This window comes from Procambarus clarkii, chromosome 79 (genome assembly GCF_040958095.1).
Source record: "Procambarus clarkii isolate CNS0578487 chromosome 79, FALCON_Pclarkii_2.0, whole genome shotgun sequence".
Classification (NCBI taxonomy): Eukaryota; Metazoa; Arthropoda; class Malacostraca; order Decapoda; family Cambaridae; genus Procambarus; species Procambarus clarkii.
Genome location: NC_091228.1, coordinates 21,303,793 through 21,331,544, shown reverse-complemented (window position 1 = coordinate 21,331,544; position 27,752 = coordinate 21,303,793). Strand labels below are relative to the sequence as shown.

At 49.4% G+C, this 27,752-nt stretch overlaps 1 protein-coding gene across 1 annotated transcript in view; it reads left to right on the top strand.

Moving 5' to 3' along the window:
• Positions 1-27,752, top strand: part of LOC123764536 (crustacyanin-A2 subunit) — a 124,569-nt gene that overhangs the window by 69,542 nt on the left and 27,275 nt on the right. The window contains exon 2 of the mRNA XM_045752510.2: positions 25,615-25,702. Coding sequence (XP_045608466.1) covers positions 25,615-25,702 — 88 coding nt within the window. The remainder of the gene's footprint in view (positions 1-25,614; positions 25,703-27,752) is intronic.

Here is a 27,752-nt window from a genome sequence, read left to right as displayed (position 1 = left end):
ATTTTTTTAACTGTTCTTATTTTTCAGTGATGGGAACATCAAATCATTTGATGTTCCCGATTTTCTGATGGGAACATCAGATCATTTGGGAATGCATCGGTCGAGGGAGTGAGGGATGGTGGGGGGGACGGGAGTGAGGGATGGTGGGGAGGACGAGGGGACGGGAGTGAGGGATGGTGGGGAGGACGAGGGGACGGGAGTGAGGGATGGTGGGGAGGACGAGGGGACGGGAGTGAGGGATGGTGGGGAGGACGAGGGGACGGGAGTGAGGGATGGTGGGGAGGACGAGGGGACGGGAGTGAGGGATGGTGGGGAGGACGAGGGGACAGGGTATAAGGGGTAATGGTGGGGAGGACAAATGGATGGGGGAGTTGGGGATTGCGGGAATGAGGGGACGGGGAAATAGAGAATGGCGGTGAGGACAAGGGGATGGGGGAGGGGGACAGGTGGGGAGGATGAGGGGATGGGGGAGGGGGACAGGTGGGGAGGATGAGGGGATGGGGGAGGGGGACAGGTGGGGAGGATGAGGGGATGGGAGAGGGGGAAATTGTGGGGAGGACTGGGAGACCGAGGGAGGTTGCCGTGGCCATGCATTGCTGAGCCACAACAACGCGTGGTTGGGTATATATATATATATATATATATATATATATATATATATATATATATATATATATATATATATATATATATATATATATATATATACACACACACATATATATATATTTTAGTGTATTTTGGTAGCGTTCATTCTTGTAAGCATATATTATTAAACATATAGTGAGTTGTCTCTGAAGAGACAACTAACACAATACCTGTACCCCCTATTAGACTATTTTACAGGAACTTCTTTTCCACAGCTCACAAAACGGAGGAAAGGGTCCTGAAAGATATTGTTAATAGGAACGTTATCCCTACAGACAAAAATCAGAAGATACAATTGACGATCTACTATAAAGCCAAAAAAACGGCCAACCTACTCATGAGAAACTCTCCAGACACAAAGCAGAACGCTTTAAAAGAGATTAACGTCGCCTATGCCTTCAAATGCCCACTTTGGGACTGTAAGCCTCAAAGAACTCAGTATATAGGCAAGACAACAACATCTCTTTCCAGGCGATTAACGATGCATAAGCAACAGTGTATAATTGGACAGACTTGTTGCTAGGCAAGGAAGTGAATGAGATATATGTCAAGTTTTGTGAAATATATGATAAAGGCACAAAAAAAATTATACCAAAACAGAGATGCAGAACTAGGAAACAGGATTGGTTCAACAGAAATTGTGAGAGGGCCAGAGACCAAAAGACACAAAAATGGAATCAATACAGGAAGAGGCCAAACCCCCAAACATACCAGCGATACAAAGATGCGAGAAACAACTACACGGCAGTGAGGAGAGAGGCAGAAAGAAATTTTGAAAAAGGGATTGCAGACAAATGTAAAACAGAACCAGGTCTATTCTATAAATTCATAAACAACAAATTGCAGGTAAAGGATAATATTCAGAGGTTGAAAATGGGAAATAAATTCACGGAAAATGAAAAGGAAATGTGTGAAACATTAAACAAAAAGTTCCAAAGTGTGTTTGTACAAAATGAAATCTTCAGGGAACCAGATAAAATATGAATTCCAGAGAACCACATACAGCACATAGAGGTGTCTAGAGACGAAGTAGAAAAAATACTCAAGGAGCTAAATTATGAACAAAGCAGTTGGTCCAGATGGAGTTTCACCATGGGTTCTGAGAGAATGTGCACCTGAGCTCAGCATTCCACTTCAAATGATATTTCAGGCATCCCTGTTTACAGGAGTTATAGCTGATGTGTGGAAAAAGGCTAACATAGTTCCAATCTATAAAAGTGGAAGCAGGGAAGACCCCCTTAATTATAGACCTGTATCATTGACAAGTGTAATAGTTAAAATATTGGAAAAAATAATTAAAACTAAATGGGTAGAACACCTGGAGAGAAATGATATAATATCAGACAGACAGTATGGTTTTCGATCTGTAAGATCCTGTGTATCGAATTTACTCAGTTTCTATGATCGAGCAACAGAGATATTACAGGAAAGAGATGGTTGGGTTGACTGCATCTATCTGGACCAAAAAATAGGCTTTCGACAGAGTTCCACATAAGAGGTTGTTCTGGAAACTGGAAAATATTGGAGGGGTGACAGGTAAGCTTCTAACATGGATGAAAAATTTTCTGACTGATAGAAGAATGATGGCAGTGATCAGAGGCAATGTATCGGACTGGAGAAATGTCACTAGTGGAGTACCACAGGGTTCAGTTCTTGCACCAGTGATGTTTATTGTCTACATAAACGATCTACCAGATGGTATACAGAATTATATGAACATGTTTGCTGATGATGCTAAGATAATAGGAAGGATAAGATTGTCATGCCCTTCAAGATGACCTGAACAAAATAAGTATATGGAGCACCACTTTGCAAATGGAATTTAATGTTAATAAATGCCATGTTATGGAATGTGGAATAGGAGAACATAGACCTCACACAACCTATATATTATGTGAGAAATCTTTAAAAAAATTCTGATAAAGAAAGAGATCTAGGGGTGGTTCTAGATAGAAAACTATCACCTGAGGACCACATTTAAGAACATTGTGCAAGGAGCCTATGCCACGCTTTCTAACTTCAGAATTGCTTTTAAATACATGGATGGCAATATACTAAAGAAATTGTTCCGACTTTTGTTAGGCCAAAGCTAGAATATGCAGCGGTGGTGTGGTGCCCATATCTTAAGAAGCTCATCAACAAACTGGAAAAGGTGCAAAGACATGCTACTAAGTGTCTCCCAGAACTGAAGGGCAAGAGCTACAAGGAGAGGTTAGAGGCATTAAATATGCCAAAACTAGAAGACAGAAGAAAAAGAGGTGCTATGATCACTACATACAAAATAGTAACAGGAATTCATAAAATCGATAAGGAAGATTTCCTGAGACCTGGAACGTTAAGAGCAAGAGGTCATAGATTTAAACTAGCTAAACACAGATGCTGAAGAAATATAAGAAAATTCACTTTCGCAAACAGAGTGGTAGACGGTTGGAACAAGTTAGGTGAGAAGGTGGTGGAGGCCAAAACCGTCAGTAGTTTCAAAGCGTTATATGACAAAGAGTGTTGGGAAGACGTGACACCACGAGCGTAGCTCTCATCCTGTAACTACACTTAGGTAATTACACAAACACACACACACACACACACAAGGGTAGACGTGATCACTACCTACAAAATTATCAGAGGAATTGACAGAGTAGATAAGGATAAACTGTTTAACACAGGTGGTACGCGAACATACTCCATACACCGTTTCAAAGTAGATATGATAGAGCCCAGTAGGCTCAGGAATCTGTACACTAGTTGATTGACAGTTGAGAGGCGGGCCAAAAGAGCCAGAGCTCAACCCCTGCAAGCACAACTAGGTGAATATAATTAGGTGAACACACACACACACACACACACACAGGAATGACTTGTGACCATCGTGTTGGGTGGACGTGGGTTGGGAGCTCCTGGTTCACTAGTGGAGTGGGAGGGGTAATCAGGCAACTTCGAAATGAAAAAGTGTGTACAAGTGAATGAAAAAAACCTTGGGTTTTGACCAGAGCCATAAGGTAGTGAAGAAAAACAGTTTAACTAGCGTAATTCAAAATAGTTGAGGAAGTACTGTGGCAGTGTGTAGTGTGGAGCGGACCTCACCGACCTCTGACCGTGTGACCTCACCCCCGGCAGCAACCCTCCTACCACCACGTGGGACGACGCTTGGAGATTCACTCACCTATTGTGTTACCAGGACGGTAAGATACTTGGAACCCCTGTGGGTAAGGTTGCATTATAGCAATGACTAGGTCAGGAAGGGCGTCTTGGTCCAACAGTATTTTGATTGAGGAAGAAGATAGGTTTGTGGAGAAGATGATTGGGAAATTTGTAGAGAAGAGGGATGTTTGGATAGATGATCTAATCCAGGGGATTAAAAGTGAAGTCTTTAATAAGATACAGGGCGAGGTTCAAAGACTCAAACAAGAGTTTATGGATTATATTCAAGAGGAAATCACGAAGAGCAGGGTAGAATGGCAAGGAGAAATATCTAGGCTTACTAATGAATTTGGCAGGAATAAGGGAAGCTTGGCAGGGGAAGGGGGAGTAGTAGTAGGTGGAGTAGCGGGAGTGGGAGGGGTGGGGGTCAGCCAGGGAGGCGGGCCACCAGCATGACCCTGAACTGAGAAAGAGGACAATCATAATCCATGAATTGCTTGAAGCCAGGGCACCATCGAGGCAGGAAAGGATGGAGATTGAGGATTTGGAGCTACAGGGGATCTTGAGAGACATGAGAGCCCAGATGGCAGGGAATGAGGTGCAAGTCCAACGACGCATTGGGCCATACAACTGTAACAGGAAACGACCTGTCCTGGTACAGTTCACTAACGAAGAGGCAGTGGATTACATACTGCATCACAAACACTTACTCAGAGGTAGCGAAAATTACTACAACGTATATATTGACAAATTAATGACAAAGGAGGAGCAGATAGCCCACAGAGCAAGCAAACAACAATACAACTCTTCCCATTTGAGCGTAGCTACACACCCCAGTGCTAATCCACCCCATGCTAACCAGCTCACACCTGCTTCTCAGGTCACTCCTTCCCCAAATCAGCCCTCTCTGCCCCTGCTTTTCTCCCCAACACCTCCCTTGACCCCTCTGACCCCACTGCAGTCAAATTCATCCCACATTCCAAGGACCTCCTCATCACCTCAACCCCCAAAACCCGTCCAGCCCTCATCCCCTCAACCCCCAAAACCCACCCAGCCCTCATCATCTCAGCCCCAAGAACCCACCCAGCCCTCATTCCCTCAACCCCAAGAACCCACCCAGCCCTCATCCCCTCAACACCCAAAACCTACCCAGCCCTCACCCCTCCTCATCCCCTCTCCTTCCATGTGACCCCCCACCCTTGCGAGGGGGGTGGGAGGTTCCTCCCACCCCCTCTATCCTTCCCCCTCCCAACCTCTCAACCTATATCTGACTCCCAACCTTACGCTATCTCCCAACCCCTCTATGCCCTCCCTAATCTTCAGACCCAGTATGCCCTTCCTACTCCAGACCTACCTACCCAGGCCTTACCCCAGACCCTCCTACCTACCTTCCTAGAAGCCCAGCCCCCCAAGCATCCCTCCTGACCTCTTTCACCCCCCGGACCCTCTCAGACACACCCCGGATCCCCCCGGACATCCCCGAGATCCTCCCCGCCCCCAGTCATCCCCCAGACACCCCCCAGATCCCCCAGATCCCCCCTGCCCCCAGTCACCCCCCAGACACCCCCAGATCCCCCCAGACCCCCAGAGAAAGGGAGAACTCTGGTACAAGAGTTTCCATGAAGAATCTTAAGGTTTGGTACACCAATGCTGATGGGGTATCTAATAAAGCAGAAGAGATAAAAGAAAGAGTGAGTGAAACAGATCCTGACATAGTTGCAATTGTGGAAACTAAAATTAATGACATGATCTCAGATGCAATCTTTCCTGAAGGGTACCAGGTGATACGAAAAGAGAGGACACAGAGACAGGGAGGGGGAGTGGCACTCCTAATAAAGCGGAAATGGAAGTTTGAAGACCTGGGAAATCGGGTTACCAATGATTACAAAAGCTTCATACATGGAACTCTGACAGTAGATGGGAGGAAGATTGTGATCTTGGTAATCTACAATCCCCCGCCAAACAGTAGAAGACCCAGGCAGGAGTATGATGACAACAACAAGGCATGTATAGATAAACTGCAGAAGGCAGCAACACTAGCCCACAGAATGAGAGCGAAGCTGCTGATCATGGGGGGCCTAAATCATGGAGAGATAAATTGGGAATTGTTACGGCCCTCTCGGGTCGCAACTGGGTTCTTACTCTGATGTTGTTAGAGGAAGGGTATCCGGCCCCAAGCCAGTAGTGGCTTTCAAGGGATGTGATCAGTAACGCAAGTAAACTAAAAGGGGAAGGGAAAGAAAGGCAAAAACTTAATATTATAATTAGCACCGCCACCAATAAATAATATATAAAAGGTTACTCAGGGGGAGGGTTATTAACACTGCACAGGGGAATTATTTACACGGTCGTCTTCTCCTGAAGACTCTGGATCCTCTCGGTGCTCTCGTGGCCTCTCGACGAATCCTTCGGGAAGCTGAGTCTACCCCGGCCACAGGCCAGCCAAAACACAGTTCCACTGGGGGCACCGCCGTGGAGGCCGTCAACCACAAGTCCAGCAGACTGCTGGCAGGTTCCGGATCAGCAACGCTGTTCAGGCCACTCCACGAGCGATACTAGGGTAGCGCCCTAGTCAGGAGCCTCGTGTGATACCACAGATCACTCTCCTGTCTACAATACCCCAGTGGTCAATCGTCTCCACCAGTCGGTCCCGGGTACGACAATCCTTCAACTGCCACTTCACTGGCAGGGTAACACCACGGTGTTCCTCCGGGAGGCGACTCACAGCTGCTGCAGCAAAGCACTTGGTATGGGGACGGCTGCCTTGGGTAGACTGACTCGACTTCCCTTACAGCAGTCCCAGGTCGACTCTGTAAGCAGACACGTCATCAATAACAGGGACACACTAAAGCACCTCACTAACAGGCTCAGACACAAACGCCCAACGTATCCACTCCATAGATGGCGTTGTCGTCTGAGCACCACCTCACCAGAGGTCAGCAGCGGCGGTGTTGTGAGCTGCACAGGACTGGAAACTGGCCCTTGTGGCCGGTACACTTCGTCCTCACCAGGTGTCATCGTCCATTTGGAGGGGGTATCGGGAGCTGACCCACAGATGGCGCGGTCGTCACTGCTCCGTGCTCGGACGCTGGATTCGGGTCCGTAACAGGAATCAAGGAATCCCCATGGAGGAGACGAAACGTGGGGAGCAAAATTAGTAGATGTAATAGACAGGAATTTCCTAACACAACATGTGAAGGAAGACACAAGGGAAAGAGGAGGAGATGCATCGAGCCTATTAGACCTGATTTTCGCCCAGAACGTAGAAGATATCGAGAATTTAGAGCATGAAATACCTCTAGGGGCCAGTGACCATTGTGTCCTAGTCTTTGACTACATGATGGAATTCAAACTTATGACCATGGGACAAGAGATCTGGGAAAGGAGAGTTGACTACAGGAAAGGGGACTATAAGAAGATAAGGGACTATCTGGGTGAAGTGCAGTGGGAGGAAGAAATTAGAGGAAAAACAGTTCAAGATATGATGGACCTAGTCATACAGAAATGCCAGGAGGCCGAAGAGAGATTTATACCAACAGTAAAGGGAAAAAATAAGAAGGAATATAATAACCCATGGTTTAATAGACAGTGTCAGGAAGCAAAAATGGCCAGCAGGCGGGAGTGGAGGAAGTACAGAAGACAAAGGACAGAGGACAACAGGATCAGATACAACAGAGCTAGGAACGATTACATTAACATAAGACGAACATCGGAAAGGGACTATGAGAACGATATTGCAATCAAAGCGAAAAAACAACCTAAGTTACTACACAGTCATATAAGAAGAAAAATGTCGGTGAACGACCAAGTGACAAGACTAAGGAAGACAGAGGGGGCATATACTGAAAGTGACAAGGAAATCTGCGAGGCACTGAATGCCAGTTTCCATGGAGTGTTCACTACCGAGCCTGAGCAGCTCCCATTGTTGGAAGGGGTTACCCTAGATGAAATACTATCAGATATAGAGGTGACAGCAGAGGAGGTAATGAAACAGTTGACAACTCTAGATGCAACTAAAGCAGTTGGACCAGACAAAGTATCACCATGGATACTAAAAGAAGCAGCGCAGGCCCTCAGCGTGCCTCTGGCAATGATCTTTAATGAGCCACTTATGTCGGGAGAATTGCCCAGTTGCTGGAAGAAGGCAAATGTCGTGCCGATCTTCAAGAAAGGTGATAGGGAGGAGGCACTTAACTATAGACCTGTATCACTGACAAGCATCCCCTGTAAAATACTGGAAAGAATAATTAGGCTACGACTGGTTGCACACCTGGAGAACATTAGGTTTGTGAACAAACATCAACATGGGTTCTGGACAGGGAAATCGTGCCTAACAAACCTTCTGGAATTCTATGATAAAATAACGAGGATAAGACAGGATAGAGATGGTTGGGCAGACTCCATATTTCTGGACTGCCAAAAAGCCTTTGATACAGTACCACACATGAGACTGCTGTTCAAGCTCGAGAGGCAGGCGGGGGTGGGGGGAAAGGTCCTAGCATGGATAAGGAACTACCTAACAGGAAGGAGCCAAACAGTTATGGTAAGGGGCGAGAAGTCGGACTGGCAAATAGTAACAAGTGGAGTACCACAAGGATCGGTGCTGGGACCAATTCTATTTCTTGTATATGTTAACGACATGTTTACAGGCATTGAGTCCTACATGTCGATGTTTGCGGATGACGCAAAGTTGATGAGAAGAGTTGTGACAGATGAGGATTGCAGGATCCTCCAAGAGGACCTGAAAAGGTTGCAGAGATGGTCAGAGAAATGGCTACTGGAATTGATCACGAGCAAATATAAAGTTTTGGAAATGGGACTAGGAGATAGGAGACCAAAGGGACAGTACACAATGAAGGGGAACAGCCTACCTGTGACGACACGCGAAAGAGACCTGGGGGTGGACGTAACACCTAATCTATCTCCTGAGGCACATATAAATAGGATAACGACAGCAGCGTACTCTACACTGGCAAAAGTTAGAACATCATTCAGAAACCTAAGTAAGGAGGCATTTAAGGCGCTTTACACTGCCTATGTGAGGCCTGTCTTAGAGTATGCCACCTCATCATGGAGTCCCCATCTGAAGAAGCATATAATGAAATTGGAAAAGGTTCAGAGGTTTGCAACGAGACTCGTCCCAGAGCTACGAGGGATGGGGTATGAGGAGCGCCTGAGGGAACTGTGCCTTACGACACTAGAAAGAAGAAGGGAGAGGGGGGACATGATAAGAACGTATAAGATACTCAGAGGGATTGACAGAGTGGATATAGACGAAATGTTCACACGGAATAGTAACAGAACGAGGGGACATGGATGGAAGCTTGAAACTCAGATGAGTCACAGAGATGTTAGGAAGTTTTCTTTTAGCGTGAGAGTAGTGGGAAAATGGAATGCACTTGGGGAACAGGTTGTGGAAGCAAATACTGTTCATAATTTTAAAACCAGGTATGATAGGGAAATGGGACAGGAGTCATTGCTGTAAACAACCGATGCTCGAAAGGCGGGATCCAAGAGTCAATGCTCGACCTGCAGACACAACTAGGTGAGTACACACAGAGTCAGGGGGACTAGGGAGGGAGGATACGTGAGGCGCGCTCACTAAAAAGTGTGAGGCGCGCTCACTAAAAAGTGTGAGGCGCGCTCACTAAAAAGTGTGAGGCGCGCTCACTAAAAAGTGTGAGGCGCGCTCACTAAAAAGTGTGAGGCGCGCTCACTAAAAAGTGTGAGGCGCGCTCACTAAAAAGTGTTCATAATTCGGGACATCTGAGGAATACAGAGGAAAGTCGTTGTGAAGTGATATTACGAAGTGTAACACTCTGATTGGAAAATACCAGTTTCAAGGATTGTGTCCGCTAGTGCTAATTAGTCAAGATCAGGGGTACGACATCTAGTGCCACAACAGGCACCATTGCCGCCACGGTTCAGTCAGAGTGTTCATAACTAGATGTGACAGTGTAGTGAAGATTAAAGCTGTCGAAATGTGTAGCATTAGAGCTATACCGGCACTAAGGGGTCAAGAAGCTGATTACTGGTGATGTATTGCGAGACGTTGGAGTGATGTACGTCTGGCAGCGGCGTGGACATCAACAGGCCTACATGGACATAAACAAGACAACAACATCCCTTCATAAAGCCTAGTTGTGTTTTGGGATGTTGACTTGGTAGTAAGCTCCTCTTATATCAATCATACGGTGTAGTTTCTTTAATATAAAAAAGAAGTCTTGGATATAAGCTAAAATACAGAAACGAACCTAAAAAAATAATATAAGGCTTATTTGGTATTAGTTTTCTGGCACCCACTTGTGACAACATTACTCTCTCCACCCCCACCACCTCTCACCCCCACCACCTCTCACCCCCACCACCCCTCACCCCCACCACCTCTCACCCCCACCACCTCTCACCCCCCACCACCTCTCACCCCCACCACCTCTCACCCCCACCACCTCTCACCCCCACCACCTCTCACCCCCACCACCTCTCACCCCCACCACCTCTCACCCCCACCTTCTCTCACCCCCACCACCTCTCACCCCCCACCACCTCTCACCCCCCCACCACCTCTCACCCCCACCACCTCTCACCCCCCACCACCTCTCACCCCCCACCACCTCTCACCCCCACCACCTCTCACCCCCACCACCTCTCACCCCCACCACCTCTCACCCCCACCACCTCTCACCCCCACCACCTCTCACCCCCACCACCTCTCACCCCCCACCACCTCTCACCCCCACCACCTCTCACCCCCACCACCTCTCACCCCCACCACCTCTCACCCCCCACCACCTCTCACCCCCACCACCTCTCACCCCCACCACCTCTCACCCCCACCACCCCTCACCCCCACCACCTCTCACCCCCCACCACCTCTCACCCCCCACCACCTCTCACCCCCACCACCTCTCACCCCCACCACCCCTCACCCCCCACCACCTCTCACCCCCACCACCTCTCACCCCCACCACCTCTCACCCCCACCACCTCTCACCCCCACCACCTCTCACCCCCCACCACCTCTCACCCCCACCACCTCTCACCCCCACCACCTCTCACCCCCACCACCTCTCACCCCCCACCACCCCTCACCCACCACCACCTCTCACCCCCACCACCCCTCACCCCTACCACCTCTCACCCCCACCACCCCTCACCCCCACCACCTCTCACCCCCCACCACCTCTCACCCCCCACCACCTCTCACCCCCACCACCTCTCACCCCCACCACCCCTCACCCCCCACCACCTCTCACCCCCACCACCTCTCACCCCCACCACCTCTCACCCCCACCACCTCTCACCCCCACCACCTCTCACCCCCCACCACCTCTCACCCCCACCACCTCTCACCCCCACCACCTCTCACCCCCACCACCTCTCACCCCCCACCACCCCTCACCCACCACCACCTCTCACCCCCACCACCTCTCACCCCCACCACCTCTCACCCCCCACCACCTCTCACCCCCACCACCTCTCACCCCCACCACCTCTCACCCCCCACCACCCCTCACCCACCACCACCTCTCACCCCCACCACCTCTCACCCCCACCACCTCTCACCCCCACCACCTCTCACCCCCACCACCTCTCACCCCCCACCACCCCTCACCCACCACCACCTCTCACCCCCACCACCCCTCACCCCCACCCCCTCTCACCCCCACCACCTCTCACCACCACTACCTCTCACCCCCACCACCTCTCACCCCCACCTTCTCTCACCCCCACCATCTCTCCACCCCCACCACCTCTCACCCCCAACTTCTCTCACCCCCACCAACTTCTTACCTTAACACCTCCAACATTACACACACACACGGCCTGCCAGCCACTACTCTTAGGCCCTTCCCTCCACCCTCCTGCCACCACCACCCACCTCTCTCTCTCTCGCCCTCCCACACACTAACGCACTCCCTCATACACTCCCTCACACTCTCACTCACACACTCACTCGCACTCAAACGCTCTCTCACACATGTGCACACACGCATGCGGGTGCACACACACACACACACACACACACACACACACACACACACACACACACACACACAGGTATAGCAGGACGGTAAGAAAACAGACCAAAGTTGGAGGAGAGAAACAGGACAAGTCATACATGGAGATGACTGCTCATGCATTGAGGGAAATCAGGGGAAAAATTTAATGATATGAGGGAAACTATACGTAAACTGCAGATGGAACTAAGTGCAGTGCAAGATAAAAAAAAAATAAAAACAGGCCTTCCTCAGACTCTGGTCCAGACAACCAGCCATCAGGTACCAGGGGATGCAGCAATGGCAGGGACCCCCACAATGGGTGCCAACTTTGCTGAAATGCTGAAGAGCCCAGAAGCAATGTCCACAATCAAGGAAGTTGTAATGAAGGCAGTAATTCACAGGAGGCAGCTAGATGCACAAGCCAGCTAATGGAAAGGAAAGGAGCAGTAATCGTGGTAGATATTAAGGAACAATAAGGTTCCAAGAAGGAAGAATGGAGGACTAAGGACAAAGCTGCAGTGTCAGGGATACTAAAGGAGATAGGAATGGAAGGGGCTGAACGAGAAAGTTTTTCCAGATTGGCCAGTACAACAAAGACAAAAAGCGATTGATCAAAGTAGTATTCAGGAACGAGGCCATCAAAGAGGACATCCTAGTAAAGAAGAACATACTGAAAAATGCAAATAATTACAGAGAGGTAAACCTTCAGAGGGAAATGACCAGGGACGAGATAACAAGGGCAGCAAATGCAAGGAAAAGGTGCAAGGAGAGGGAAGGGAGCCAGGGAACACAATCCTCCAACCCAGCAATCCCAGAGGGAAGTAGGGAATCCCCAATCCAGCAATTTACGAACCCCAGAGGGACTGCAGCACCATAACCCACCACCCCATAGGGCCTCACCCCACCCCAGCAAAAATCCTTCCTTGCCCCCTACACAATGCCCACCATACCACCCAAATCCTCCCTCCCACCTTACCCCGAGTATCTCCTGCCTTCCCATCCCTAGGACTTGTTCCTGTCCCAAGCAGGCCTAGGCAAGACCTAAGCCCTCCATCCCCCACTCCACCTCCCCCTGAACCCCTAGCAACTACCCTACAGGAGGAGGAGCCTACCCAAGTAGATAAATTCATGGATAAACTTCCTACACTTGTAGGGAGGGGGGGGGGGGGTGAAAATGGATATAGGAAAGTGAGCTTCAATGTAATGTACTCAAACATCGATGGGGATTACCAGTAAAGCAATTGAACCGGCAGAAAGTGTGCAGGAAAAAAACCCAAATGTAATAGGACTCACGGAAACAAAAATGTCAGGAGTCATAACAGACACTGTGTTTCCAAAGGACTACTATATAGTAAGGAAAGAGGGAGGAAAGGGAGAGGAGGTGGAGGAGTGGCCCTCCTGATAAGGAAGGACTGGAGCTTTGACGAGATGGAAATTCCGGGCTGTGACTGATTCAGAAATTACATAACAGGAACTATAACTATGGGTGGACCTAAGATAATAGTGGCAGTTATTTACAACCCTCCCCTAAATGACAGAAGACCCAGACAGGAGTTTGATAGAAACAACATGGCAACCATTAATATAATAGAGAAAGCAGCTTCAGTTGCCTGCAGAAATGGCCCAAGACTCTTAATCATGGGTGATTTCAACCATGGAAAGATAGACTGGGAGAATGGGGACCCACATGGTGGTGCAGATACGTGGAGAGCTAAACTCTTGGAAGTGGCAACAAGGAAATTTCTGAGTCAACATGTCAGGGAACCCACAAAAATGAGAGGCAATGATGAACCAACAAGACTTGACCCGATATTCACTTTGAATGAGTCAGAAATATGGAAAGTCAAATTTGAAACCCCCATAGGAATGAGTGACCACAGTGTATTGACATTTGAGTATCTGGTATAGGTAGGGATAACCTATCCAAGGAAGGGATCGGAAGGAAAAAGACTAAATTACCGAAGAGGAAAATATGACGAGATGAGGAACTTCCTCACAGGAATACCATGGGAAACAGAACTCAGAGAGAAGACTGTATAGGGTATGATGAACAATGTCACCCAGAAGTGTGAGGAAGCTGCAGACAGGTTTATCTCAGTCCAAAAGGAGAAAACTAAAAGTAACAGAAAAATCCATGGTTCAACCTGCAATTTAAGGTAGCGAAGCAATTGAGTAAAAGAACATGGAGAAACTAAAGAAATAATAGAACACCAGAGAACAGGGAGAGATACCAGAGGGCCAGAAATGAGTATCTCACAATGAGGAGAGAAGCAGAGAGACAGTATAAAAATGACATCGCGAGTAAAGCTAAGACCCAACCAAAACTGTTCCACAGCCACATCAGGAGGAAAACAGCAGTGAAGGAACAAGTGATGAAACTGAGAAAAGGGGATAATAGATACATAGAGAATGACAAGGAGGTGTGTGAAGAACTCAAAAGATTCCAGGAGGTCTTTACAATAGAACAAGGAGGGGTCCCTGCACTGAATGAGGAGGCAACCAAGGAACCTTGGAGGAATTTGACCTCACCAGTGATGAGGTCAAAAGGAATCTGTTGGAGTTGAATATGACAAAGGCTGTTGGGCCTGACAGAATCTCACCATGGATACTAAAAGATGGTGCAGAAACACTTAGTGTGCCACTCTCTATGGTGTATAACAGGTCATTGGAAACAGGAGACCTACCGGAGAGTTGGAAGACAGCTAATGTAGTCCCAATATACAAAAAGGGTGACAGGCAAGAGGCACTGAACTGCAGGCCAGTTCCCTAACTTGAATACCATGCAAGGCGACGGAGAAGATCGTGAGGAAAAGGCTCGTAGAGCATCTGGAGGGAAATAGCTTTGTAACACACCACCAACATGGGTTCAGAGATGGTAAATCGTGCCACAAAGGTTTAATAGAATTCTGACCAAGCAACAAATATTAGGCAAGAAAGAGAAGGGTGGGCAGACTGCATTTTCTTGGACTGTCAGAAAGCCTTTGACACAGTACTTCAAAAAAGGCTGTTACAAAAGTTGGAGCAACAGGCAGGAGTAAAAGGTAAGGTGCTCCAATGGATAAGAGCGTATCTAAGCAACAGGAAACAACGAGTAACTGTGAGGCGGGAGACATCAGAGTGGCGAGATGTCATCAGCGGAGTTCCACAGGGCTCTGTACTTGGACCCATCCTGTTTCTAATATATGTAAACGATCTTCCAGAGATTATCTCTTATTATAGATTCATTCCTCTCAATGTCTGCTGATGATGCAAAAATTATGAGAAGAATCAAGACAGATGAAGAGAGACAGAGACTACAGGACGATCTGGGCAAACTGGAGGAATAGTCTAGAAAATAGCAACTAAAGTTCAACTCAGGAAAGTGTAAAGTAATGAAATTAGGCGAAGGGAACTTAAGGCTGAACAGAAGGTACCATCTGGGAGGTGAAATCCGGCAAGAGTGAAATAGAGAGAAAACTCAGGGGATTTATATCACACCGAACCTGTCCCCAGAGGCCCACATCAAAATGATATCATCAGCGGCATATGCTAGGTTGGCCAACATAAGAACGGCCTTTAGAAACTTGTGTAAGGAATCGTTCAGGACCCTGTATACCAATTATTTCAGACCAATCCTGGAATATGCAGCTCCAGCCTGGAGTCCATATGTAGTTAAACACAAGGCAAAGTTAGAGAAGATTCAGTGGTATGCCACCAGACTCGTCCCGGAACTGAGAGATATGAACTACGAGGAAAGGCCAAAGGAGCTGAACCTCACATCCCTGGAAAACAGAAGAGTAACGGGAGACATGATAACCACCTACAAAATTCTCAGGGGAATTAACAGGGTGGACAAAGACAAATTCTTTAGCACGGGTGGAACACTAACAAGGGGACACAGGTGGAAACTTATTACCCAGATGAGCCACAGGGATGTTAGAAAGAACTTTTTCAGTGTCAGAGTAGTTATTAGATGGAATGCATTAGGCAGTGATGTGGTGGAGGCTGACTCCATACACTGTTTCAAATGTAGATATGATAGAGCCCAGTAGGCTCAGGAATCTGTACACCTGTTAATTGATGGTCGAGAGGCGGGACCAAAGAGCCAAAGCTCCACCCCCGCAAGCACAACTAGGTGAGTGTTACTGCCACTATGGGCCAGTAACCGGGTTGTTGCTGTTATGACCTCTTGTACTATATCCAACCCCAAGTCGGTAGTAAACTTTCAAGAACTGGCCGAGTCAAGCAGTAGTGCAATGCATAAATGAGGGGGGGGGGGAGAATAAGCCATACACAGTTCCCTTCACCAATATATTCACCTTCACCACTATATATATTATATTACACTATTATTATTCGTATGTACAAAGTGATTATTTCACACAGGACACACAACATTTACAGTGTTCATCAATTCCGGTGAATCCACTTCCCAGGTACGCATCGTACACACCTACTGGCAAACACCGGCGAGTTCACCTTCCACTTGGGTCAGTCCTCACACACACACCGTACATTCATGCACAATGTGCCAATGCCCCACATCGCTCTCTGGGTACTCACTGGCAGAGGGCTCCAGCAACACGCTGACAGAGGTCTCAAGCAATCATATACAGGGGTAGCGAACACCCTGGCAGAAGCCTCTAGCAGCTTGCAAGTGACACATCACTGTTTTCCTTAACTCTTACAAGCCAATCCCAGGTACGTCGATCTTCAAAAACACTTCGTATATCAGCAGCTAACACACACTGCTCGAATCGACGGCGGCTACTTAGTCTTCTCGCAGGACCAAGTTAAGAGTTCGTGGACTGCCCAAGGTGAACTGCCCCTCCTCAGCTCAATCGCCTCCATATGTCACCTCTGTGGACATGAAAACGTCATTCGCCAGATGGACCGTACACTGGGTAACCCTGGGTTAACACTCGTTCACCGAGGAATTGATATTATGCTTGTAGCCAAACCTAGATGGCGTTGATCGTGATATGCCACCCACTAGAGGTCATCATCATCGACCCCACATTCTGATTGAGGCAGGAAACCGGAGTCATTCACTAATACCACGCCACCACCAACAGATGGCGTTGTCTACGTAACACACAATATTAGGGGAGTTGAAGTGCAGATCCACGGATGGCGCCGAAATGGCAACTCCCTATTCCGACGTTGGTGTCTATACGGTAACAGTGAGTACACACACACATACACTCAGACACACACACACACACACACACACACACACACACACACACACACACACACACACACACACACACACACATACACACACACACACACACACACATGGAGAATCCATGGTATAATAGGGCATGTATGGAAGCGAAGAAACTGAACAAAAGGGCGTGGAGGAACTTCCGGAATAACAGAACACCAGAAAGCAGAGAGAGATACCAGAGAAGAGAAGCAGAGAAAAGTTTTGAAAATGATATAGCAAACAAAGCCAAGACCGAACCAAAGCTACTCCACAGTCACATCAGAAGGAAAACAACAGTGAAAGAACAGGTATTGAAACTTCGAACAGGCGAGGACAGGTATACAGAGAATGACAGAGAAGTGTGTGAAGAACTCAACAAGAGGTTCCAGGAGGTCTTCACAATAGAACAAGGTGAGGTCACTGTGCTAGGAGAAAGGGAGGTAAACCAGGCGGCCTTGGAAGAGTTCGAAATTACGAGAGAGGAGGTCAAGAGACACCTGCTGGATCTGGATGTTAGAAAGGCTGTTGGTCCAGATGGGATCTCACCATGGATACTGAAAGAGTGTGCAGAGGCACTTTGCTTGCCACTCTCCATAGTGTATAGTAAGTCACTGGAGACTGGAGACCTACCAGAAATATGGAAGACGGCGAATGTGGTCCCAATATACAAAAAGGGCGACAGGCAAGAGGCACTGAACTACAGGCCAGAGTCCTTAACTTGTATACAATGCCTGGTGATGGAGAAGATCGTGAGAAAAAACCTGGTAACACATCTGGAGAGAAGGGACTTCGTGACAAATCGCCAACATGGGTTCAGGGAGGGTAAATCTTGCCTTACAGGCTTGATAGAATTCTACGATCAGGTGACAAAGATTAAGCAAGAAAGAGAGGGCTGGGCGGACTGCATTTTCTTGGATTGTCGGAAAGCCTTTGACACAGTACCGCATAAGAGGCTGGTACATAAGCTGGAGAGACAGGCAGGTGTAGCTGGTAAGGTGCTCCAGTGGATAAGGGAGTAACTAAGCAATAGGAAGCAGAGAGTTACGGTAAGGGGTGAGACCTCCGATTGGCGTGAAGTCACCAGTGGAGTCCCACAGGGCTCTGTACTCGGTCCTATCTTGTTTCTGATATATGTAAATGATCTCCCAGAGGGTATCGATTCATTTCTCTTAATGTTTGCGGACGATGCTAAAATTATGAGAAGGATTAAAACAGAAGAGGACTGTTTGAGGCTTCAAGAAGACCTAGACAAGCTGAAGGAATGGTCGAACAAATGGTTGTTAGAGTTTAACCCAACCAAATGTAATGTAATGAAGATAGGTGTAGGGAGCAGGAGGCCAGATACAAGGTATCATCTGCGAGAGGAAATTCTTCAGGAGTCAGAGAAGGAAAAAGACTTGAGGGTTGATATCACGCCAGACCTGTCTCCTGCAGCACATATCAAGCGGATAACATCAGCGGCATATGCCAGGCTGGCTAACATACGAACGGCATTCAAAAACTTGTGTAAAGAATCATTCAGAACTTTGTATACCACATATGTCAGGCCAATCCTGGAGTATGCAGCCCCAGCATGGAGTCTATATCTAGTCAAGGATAAGACTAAATTGGAAAAGGTTCAAAGGTTTGCCACCAGACTAGTACCCGAGCTGAGAGGTATGAGCTACGAGGAGAGACTACGGGAATTAAACCTCACTTCGCTGGAAGACAGAAGAGTTAGGTGGGACATGATCACCACATTCAAGATTCTGAAGGGAATTGATAGGGTAGATAAAGACAGTCTATTTAACACAAGGGGAACACGCACAAGGGGACACAGGTGGAAACTGAGTGCCCAAATGAGCCACAGAGATATTAGAAAGAACTTTTTTAGTTTCAGAGTGGTTGACAAATGGAGTGCATTAGGAAGTGATGTGGTCGAGGCTGACTCCATACACAGTTTCAAGTGTAGATATGATAGAGCCCGATAGGCTCAGGAATCTGTACACCTGTTGATTGACGGTTGAGAGGCGGGACCAAAGAGCCAGAGCTCAACCTCCGCAAACACAACTAGGTGAGTACACACACACACACACACACACACACACACACACACATGGGGGACCTAAATCATGGAGAGATAGATTGGGAAACGAAGAATCCCCATGGTGGGGAGGAGACCTGGGGAGCGAAGCTAGTAGACGTTATTGACAGGAATTTCCCAACACAGCATGTGAAGGAAGACACTAGGGAAAGAGGAGGGGATACGCCCAGCCTATTAGACCTTGTTTTCACCCAGAATGTAGAAGACATTGAGCATTTAGAACATGAAATACCACTAGGAGCCAGTGACCATTGTGTCCTAGTCTTTGACTACATGATGGAGCTTAAAATTGTGACCAAAGGACAAGAGGACCGGGAAAGGAGACTTGATAACAGAAGAGGGGACTACAGAAGGATAAGGGACTACTTCGGAGAAGTGCAGTGGGAGGAAGAACTTAGAGGAAAAACAGTGCAAGGTATGATGAACCAAGTCATATTGAAATGCAAGGAGGCTGAAGAGAGATTTATTCCAACAATAAAGGAAAAAAGCAGGAGGGAATATAATAACCCATGGTTTAATAGACAGTGTCAGGAAGCAAAGGTGAGAAGCAGGAGGGAGTGGAGGAAGTACAGAAGACAAAGGACAGAGGACAACAGGATTAGATGTAACAGAGATAAGAACGATTACATTAACATAAGACGAGTGTCAGAAAGAAATTATGAGAATGATATTGCAATCAAAGCGAAAAAGCAACCTAAATTACTACATAGCCATATAAGAAGGAAGATGTCGGTAAATGACAGGAAAGTGACAAGACTGATGAAAACAGAAGGGGCATATACAGAAAGCGACAAGGAAATCTGTGAGGTACTGAATGCAAGTTTTCATGGAGTGTTCACAACCGACCCTGAGCAGCTCCCATTGTTAGAAGAGATTACCCAAGATGAAAGACTATCAGATATAGAGGTGACAGCAGAGGAGGTAATGAAACAGTTGACAACACTGGATGCAACTAAAGCGGTTGGACCAGACAAAGTATCACCGTGGATACTAAAAGAGGCAGCGCAGGCTCTCAGCGTGCCTCTGGCAATGATCTTTAATGAGTCACTTTGGTCGAGAGAATTGCTCATTTGCTGGAAGGAGGCAAATGTCGTACTGATTTTCAAGAAAGGAGATAGGGAGGAGGCACTTAACTACAGACCCGTATCACTGACAAGCATCCCCTGCAAAATACTTGAAAGAATAATTAGGCTAAGACTTGTTGAGCACCTGGAGAGCATTGAGTTTGTAAACAAGCACCAACATGGGTTCTGTACAGGGAAATCATGTCTAACAAACCTTTTAGAATTCTATAATAAAGTAACAAGGATAAGGCAGGACAAAGAAGGCTGGGTAGACTGCATATTTCTTGACTGCCAAAAGGCCTTTGATACAGTACCGCACATGAGACTGCTTTACAAACTTGAGAGGCAGGCAGGAGTAAGCGGAAAGGCCCTAGCATGGGTGAGGAACTACCTGACAGGAAAGAGCCAAAGGGTAATGGTAAGGGGCGAGAAGTCGGACTGGCGAACAGTAACAAGTGGAGTACCTCAAGGATCGGTGCTGGGCCCAATCCTATTTCTAATTTACGTAAATGATATGTTTACAGGAGTGGAATCATACATGTCAATGTTTGCGGATGACGCAAAATTAATGAGAAGAGTTGTAACAGATGAGGATTGTAGGATCCTCCAAGACGACTTAAACAGGTTGCAGAGATGGTCAGGGAAATGGCTACTGGAGTTCAACACCAGTAAATGTAAAGTTATGGAAATGGGATCAGGTGATAGACGACCAAAAGGACAGTACACAATGAAGGGGAACTGCCTACCTGTAACGATTCGAGAAAGAGACCTGGGAGTGGATGTGACACCTAATCTAACTCCTGAGGCACATATAAATAGGATAACGACAGCAGCGTACTCTACACTGGCGAAAATTAGAACTTCATTCAGAAACCTAAGTGAGGAGGCTTTTAGGGCGCTTTACACTGCCTACGTGAGACCCGTCTTAGAGTATGCCGCGCCATCATGGAGCCCCCACCTGAAAAAACACATAAGGAAACTAGAGAAGGTTCAGAGGTTTGCGACGAGGCTTGTCCCAGAGTTACGAGGGATGGGATATGAAGAACGTCTGAGGGAACTGATCCTTACGACACTAGAGAAAAGAAGGGAGAGAGGAGATATGATAGGAACATATAAAATACTCAGGGGAATTGACAAAGTGGAAATAGATGAAATGTTCACACGTAATAATAACAGAACGAGGGGACATGGGTGGAAACTGGGAACTCAGATGAGTCACAGAGATGTTAGGAAGTTTTCTTTTAGCGTGAGAGTAGTGGAAAAATGGAATGCACTTTGGGAACAGGTTGTGGAAGCAAACTCTACTCATAATTTTAAAATTAGGTATGATAGGGAAATGGGACAGGAGTCATTGCTGCAAACAACCGATGGCTGGAAAGGCGGGATCCAAGAGCCAAGCTCGATCCTGCAAGCACAAATAGGTGAATAGGTGAGGTGAGTACACACACACACAGGAGGAGGAGAGACTACGGGAATTAAACCTCACTTCGCTGGATGACAAAAGAGTTAGGGGGACATGATCACCACATTCAAGATTCTCAAGGGAATAAGATAAAGGGTAGATAAGGGTAGATAAGAAAGGGTAGATAAAGACAGGCTATTTAACACAATGGGCACACGCACAAGGGGACACAGGTGGAAACTGAGAGCCCAAATGTGCCACAGAGATATTAGAAAGAACTTTTTTAGTGTCAGTGTGGTTGACAAATGGAATGCATTAGGAGGTGATGTGGTGGAGGCTGACTCCATACACAGCTTCAAGTGTAGATATGATAGAGCCCGATAGGCACAGGAAACTGTACACCTATTGATTGACGGTTGAGAGGCGGGACCAAAGAGCCAGACCTCAACCCCCGCAAACACAACTAGGTGAATACACACACACACACGCACACACTTCCACTTCCACACACAGGAAAGTGTAAGGTGATGAAATTAGGCGAAGGGAGCAGGAGGCTGAACACAAGGTATCATCTGGGAGGGGAAATCCTGCAAGAGTCAAATAGAGAGAAAGATCTGGGGGTTGATATCACACCGAACCTGTCCCCAGAGGCCCACATCAAAAGAATATCATCTGCGGCATATGATAGACTGGCCAACATAAGAACTGCCTTTAGAAACTTGTGTAAGGAATCTTTCAGAATCCTGTATACCACTTATGTAAGACCAATCCTGGAGTATGCAGCTCCAGCCTGGAGTCCATACCTAGTTAAAGACAAGACAAAGTTAGAGAAGATTCAGCGGTATGCCACCAGGCTCGTCCCGGAACTGAGAGGATTGAGCTACGAGGAAAGGCTAAAGGAGCTGAACCTCACATCCCTGGAAAACAGAAGAGTAAGGGGAGACATGATAACTACCTACAAAATTCTCAGGGGAATTGACAGGGTGGACAAAGACAGACTCTTCAGCACGAGTGGGACACGAACAAGGGGACACAGGTGGAAACTTAGTACCCAGATGAGCCACAGAGACGTTAGAAAGAACTTTTTCAGTGTCAGAGTAGTTAATAAATGGAATGCACTAGGAAGTGATGTGGTGGAGGCTGACTCCATACACAGTTTCAAATGTAGATATGATAGAGCCCAGTAGGCTCAGGAATCTGTACACCAGTTGATTGACAGTTGAGAGGCGGGACCAAAGAGCCAAAGCTCAACCCCCGCAAGCACAATTAGGTGAGTACAATTAGGTGAGTACACACTTCCACTCGTCCGCTCATCTGGTCGTCAACTAACGCGCTGAGTGAGTGCGTGTGAGAGACCCCCCCCCCCCGCAACCCCTCACAGGGAACATCAGAGTGTAAGGAAATTTGTCATGACTGTCAAAGGTCAACACAGCCGCTGCTGGGCGGACTACTGCAGGAGGAGCCTTTATCACTCCTCACAATGTGCAGTTTAAGTTAACAAAATATATGAGAGACAATACGAGAGTGTTACGGGTAACAGGGTCAACAGGAGACTCTCCTCCGTTATCAGGGGTCAACAGGAGACTCTCCTCCGTTATCAGGGTCAACAGGAGACTCTCCTCCGCTATCAGGGTCAACAGGAGACTCTCCTCCGTTATCAGGGTCAACAGGAGACTCTTCCGTTATCAGAGGTCAACAGGAGACTCTCCTCCGTCATCAGGGTCAACAGGAGACTCTCCTCCGTTATCAGGGTCAACAGGAGACTCTCCTCCGTTATCAGGGTCAATAGGAGACTCTCCTCCGTTATCAGGGGTCAACAGGAGACTCTCCTCCGTTATCAGGGTCAACAGGAGACTCTCCTCCATTATCAGGGTCAATAGGAGACTCTCCTCCGTTATCAGGGTCAACAGGAGACTCTCCTCCGTTATCAGGGGTCAACAGGAGACTCTCCTCCGTTATCAGGGTCAAAAGGAGACTCTCCTCCGTTATCAGGGGTCAACAGGAGACTCTCCTCCGTTATCAGGGGTCAACAGGAGACTCTCCTCCGTTATCAGGGTCAACAGGAGACTCTCCTCCATTATCAGGGTCAACAGGAGACTCTCCTCCGTTATCAGGGGTCAACAGGAGACTCTCCTCCGTTATCAGGGTCAACAGGAGACTCTCCTCCATTATCAGGGTCAACAGGAGACTCTCCTCCGTTATCAGGGTCAACAGGAGACTCTTCTCCGTTATCAGGGGTCAACAGGAGACTCTCCTCCATTATCAGGGTCAACAGGAGACTCTCCTCCGTTATCAGGGTCAACAGGAGACTCTCCTCCGTTATCAGGGGTCAACAGGAGACTCTCCTCCGTTATCAGGGTCAACAGGAGACTCTCCTCCGTTATCAGGGGTCAACAGGAGACTCTCCTCCGTTATCAGGGGTCAACAGGAGACTCTCCTCCGTTATCAGGGTCAACAGGACACTCTCCTCCATTATCAGGGTCAACAGGAGACTCTCCTCCGTTATCAGGGTCAACAGGAGACTCTCCTCCATTATCAGGGGTCAACAGGAGACTCTGCTCCGTTATCAGGGTCAACAGGAGACTCTCCTCCGTTATCAGGGTCAACAGGAGACTCTCCTCCGTTATCAGGGGTCAACAGGAGACTCTGCTGCGTTATCAGGGGTCAACAGGAGACTCTCCTCCGTTATCAGGGTCAACAGGAGACTCTCCTCCGTTACAGGGGTCAACAGGAGACTCTCCTCCGTTATCAGGGTCAACAGGAGACTCTCCTCCGTTACAGGGGTCAACAGGAGACTCTCCTCCGTTATCAGGGTCAACAGGAGACTCTCCTCCGTTATCAGGGTCAACAGGAGACTCTCCTCCGTTATCAGGGGTCAACAGGAGACTCTCCTCCGTTATCAGGGTCAACAGGAGACTCTCCTCCGTTATCAGGGGTCAACAGGAGACTCTCCTCCGTTATCAGGGGTCAACAGGAGACTCTCCTCCGTTATCAGGGTCAACAGGAGACTCTCCTCCGTTATCAGGGTCAACAGGAGAGGCTCCTCCGTTATCAGGGTCAACAGGAGACTCTCCTCCGTTATCAGGGTCAACAGGAGACTCTGCTGCGTTATCAGGGTCAACAGGAGACTCTGCTGCGTTATCAGGGGTCAACAGGAGACTCTGCTGCGTTATCAGGGGTCAACAGGAGACTCTCCTCCGTTATCAGGTCAACAAGAGACTCTCCACCGTTATCAGGGTCAACAGGAGACACTCCTCCGTTATCAGGGGTCAACAAGAGACTCTCCACCGTTATCAGGGTCAACAGGAGACTCTCCTCCGTTATCAGGGTCAACAGGAGACTCTCCTCCGTTATCAGGGTCAACAGGAGACTCTCCTCCGTTATCAGGGTCAACAGGAGACTCTCCTCCACTATCAGGGTCAACAGGAGACTCTGCTGCGTTATCAGGGTCAACAGGAGACTCTCCTCCGTTATCAGGGGTCAACAGGAGACTCTCCTCCGTTATCAGGGGTCAACAGGAGACTCTCCTCCGTTATCAGGGGTCAACAGGAGACTCTCCTCCGTTAACAGGGGTCAACAGGAGACTCTCCTCCGTTATCAGGGTCAACAGGAGACTCTCCTCCGTTATCAGGGGTCAACAGGAGACTCTCCTCCGTTATCAGGGTCAACAGGAGATTCTCCTCCGTTATCAGGGTCAACAGGAGACTCTCCTCCGTTATTAGGGTCAACAGGAGACTCTCCTCCGTTATCAGGGTCAACAGGAGACTCTCCTCCGTTATCAGGGGTCAACAGGAGACTCTCCTCCGTTATCAGGGTCAACAGGAGACTCTCCTCCGTTATCAGGGGTCAACAGGAGACTCTCCTCCGTTATCAGGGGTCAACAGGAGACTCTGCTCCATTATAAAAAGAAAGCTACTGAAGATCTCTCGGCCCCTCGAACCAGCACCAGATTATATCCACTTCATTCATATATGTCTAATTTATGCATGAAACATTCCACGTCTATTATATGACCTGTTGAATTGTTATATCAATAAACATGTTTCGTAACCAGTATTTACCCAGGGCTTTTCTGACTCTTGCAGTACTCGGGTCTGTGGTTCGACATCCAGAGTGTCCCTAACAAGTACCAGTACACCAAGATGTGCATCACTCAGACCTACACCTGGACGGGTGAGTGTTCCCTGGCGCCCACTGACCCACACCTGGCACCCCCTGAACCACACCTGGCACCCCCTGAACCACACCTGGCACCCCCTGAACCACACCTGGCACCCCCTTGATCCACACCTGGCACCTCCCCTGACCCACACCTGGCACCCCCTTAATCCACACCTGGCACCCCCCTGACCCACACCTGGCACCCCCTGAACCACACCTGGCACCCCCTGACCCACACCTGGCAACCCCCTGACCCACACCTGGCAACCCCCTGACCCACACCTGGTACCCCTCCCTGACCCACACCTGGCACCCCCCTGACCCACACCTGGCACCCCCTGACCCACACCTGGCACCCCCTGACCCACACCTGGCACCCCCCCCTGACCCACACCTGGCACCCCCTTGATTTACACCTGGCACCCCCCTGACCCACACCTGGCAACCCCCTGACCCACACCTGGTACCCCTCCCTGACCCACACCTGGCACCCCCCTGACCCACACCTGGCACCCCTTGACCCACACCTGGCACCCCCTTGATCCACACCTGGCACCCCCCTGACCCACACCTGGCACCCCCTGAACCACACCTGGCACCCCCCTTTGACCCACACCTGGCACCCCCCTGACCCACACCTGGCACCCCCTGACCCACACCTGGCAACCCCCTGACCCACACCTGGCAACCCCCTGACCCACACCTGGCACCCCCTTGATCCACACCTGGCACCCCCCTGACCCACACCTGGCACCCCCTGAACCACACCTGGCACCCCCCTTTGACCCACACCTGGCACCCCCCTGACCCACACCTGGCACCCCCCCTGACCCACACCTGGCACCCCCCTGACCCATACCTGGCACCCCCTGACCCAAACCTGGCACCCCCTGACCCACACCTGGTACCCCCCCTGGCCCACACCTGGCACCCCCTGACCCACACCTGGCACCCCCCCTGACCCACACCTGGCACCCCCCTGACCCACACCTGGCACCCCCCTGACCCATACCTGGCACCTCCCCCCCTGACCCACACCTGGTACCCCCCCTGACCCACACCTGGCACCCCCCCTGACCCCACACCTGGCACCCCCCTGACCTTCACCTGGCACCCCCCCTGACCCACACCTGGCACCCCCCTGACCCACACCTGGCACCCCCCTGACCCATACCTGGCACCTCCCCCCCTGACCCACACCTGGTACCCCCCCTTACCCACACCTGGCACCCCCCTGACCCACACCTGGCACCCCCCCTGACCCACACCTGGTACCCCCCCTGACCCACACCTGGCAACGCCCTGACCCACACCTGGCACCCCCCTGACCCCACACCAGGCATCCCCCCTGACCCACACCTGGCAACCCCCTGACCCACACCTGGCACCCCTCCCCTAACCCCACACCAGGCATCCCCCCTGACCCACACCTGGCACCCCCCTGACCCACACCTGCCCCTCCCGACCCACACCTGGCACCCCGCTGACCCATACCTGGCACCCCCGTGACCCACACCCGGCACCCCCTAACCCACACCTGGCACCCCCTGACTTACACGTGGCACCTCCACCCCTGACCCACACCTTGCACCCCCCTGACCCACACCTGGTACCCCTCCCTGACCCACACCTGGCACCCCCCCCCCTGATCTACACCTGACACCCCCTGACCCATACCTGGCACACCCCCTGACCCACACCTGGCACCCCCTAACCCACACCTGGCACCCCCTGACTTACACCTGGCACCTCCACCCCTGACCCACACCTTGCACCCCCCTGACCCACACCTGGTACCCCTCCCTGACCCATACCTGGCACCCCCCCCTGATCTACACCTGACACCCCCTGACCCATACCTGGCACACCCCCTGACCCACACCTGGCACCCCCTGACCCACACCTGGCACTCCCCCTGACCCACACCTAGCACCCCCTGACCCACACCTGGCACCCCCCTGAACCCACACCTCGCACACCTCTGACCCACACCTGGCACCCCCCTGACCCACACCTGGCACCCCTTGACCCACACCTGGAGCCCCCCCTGACCCACACCTGG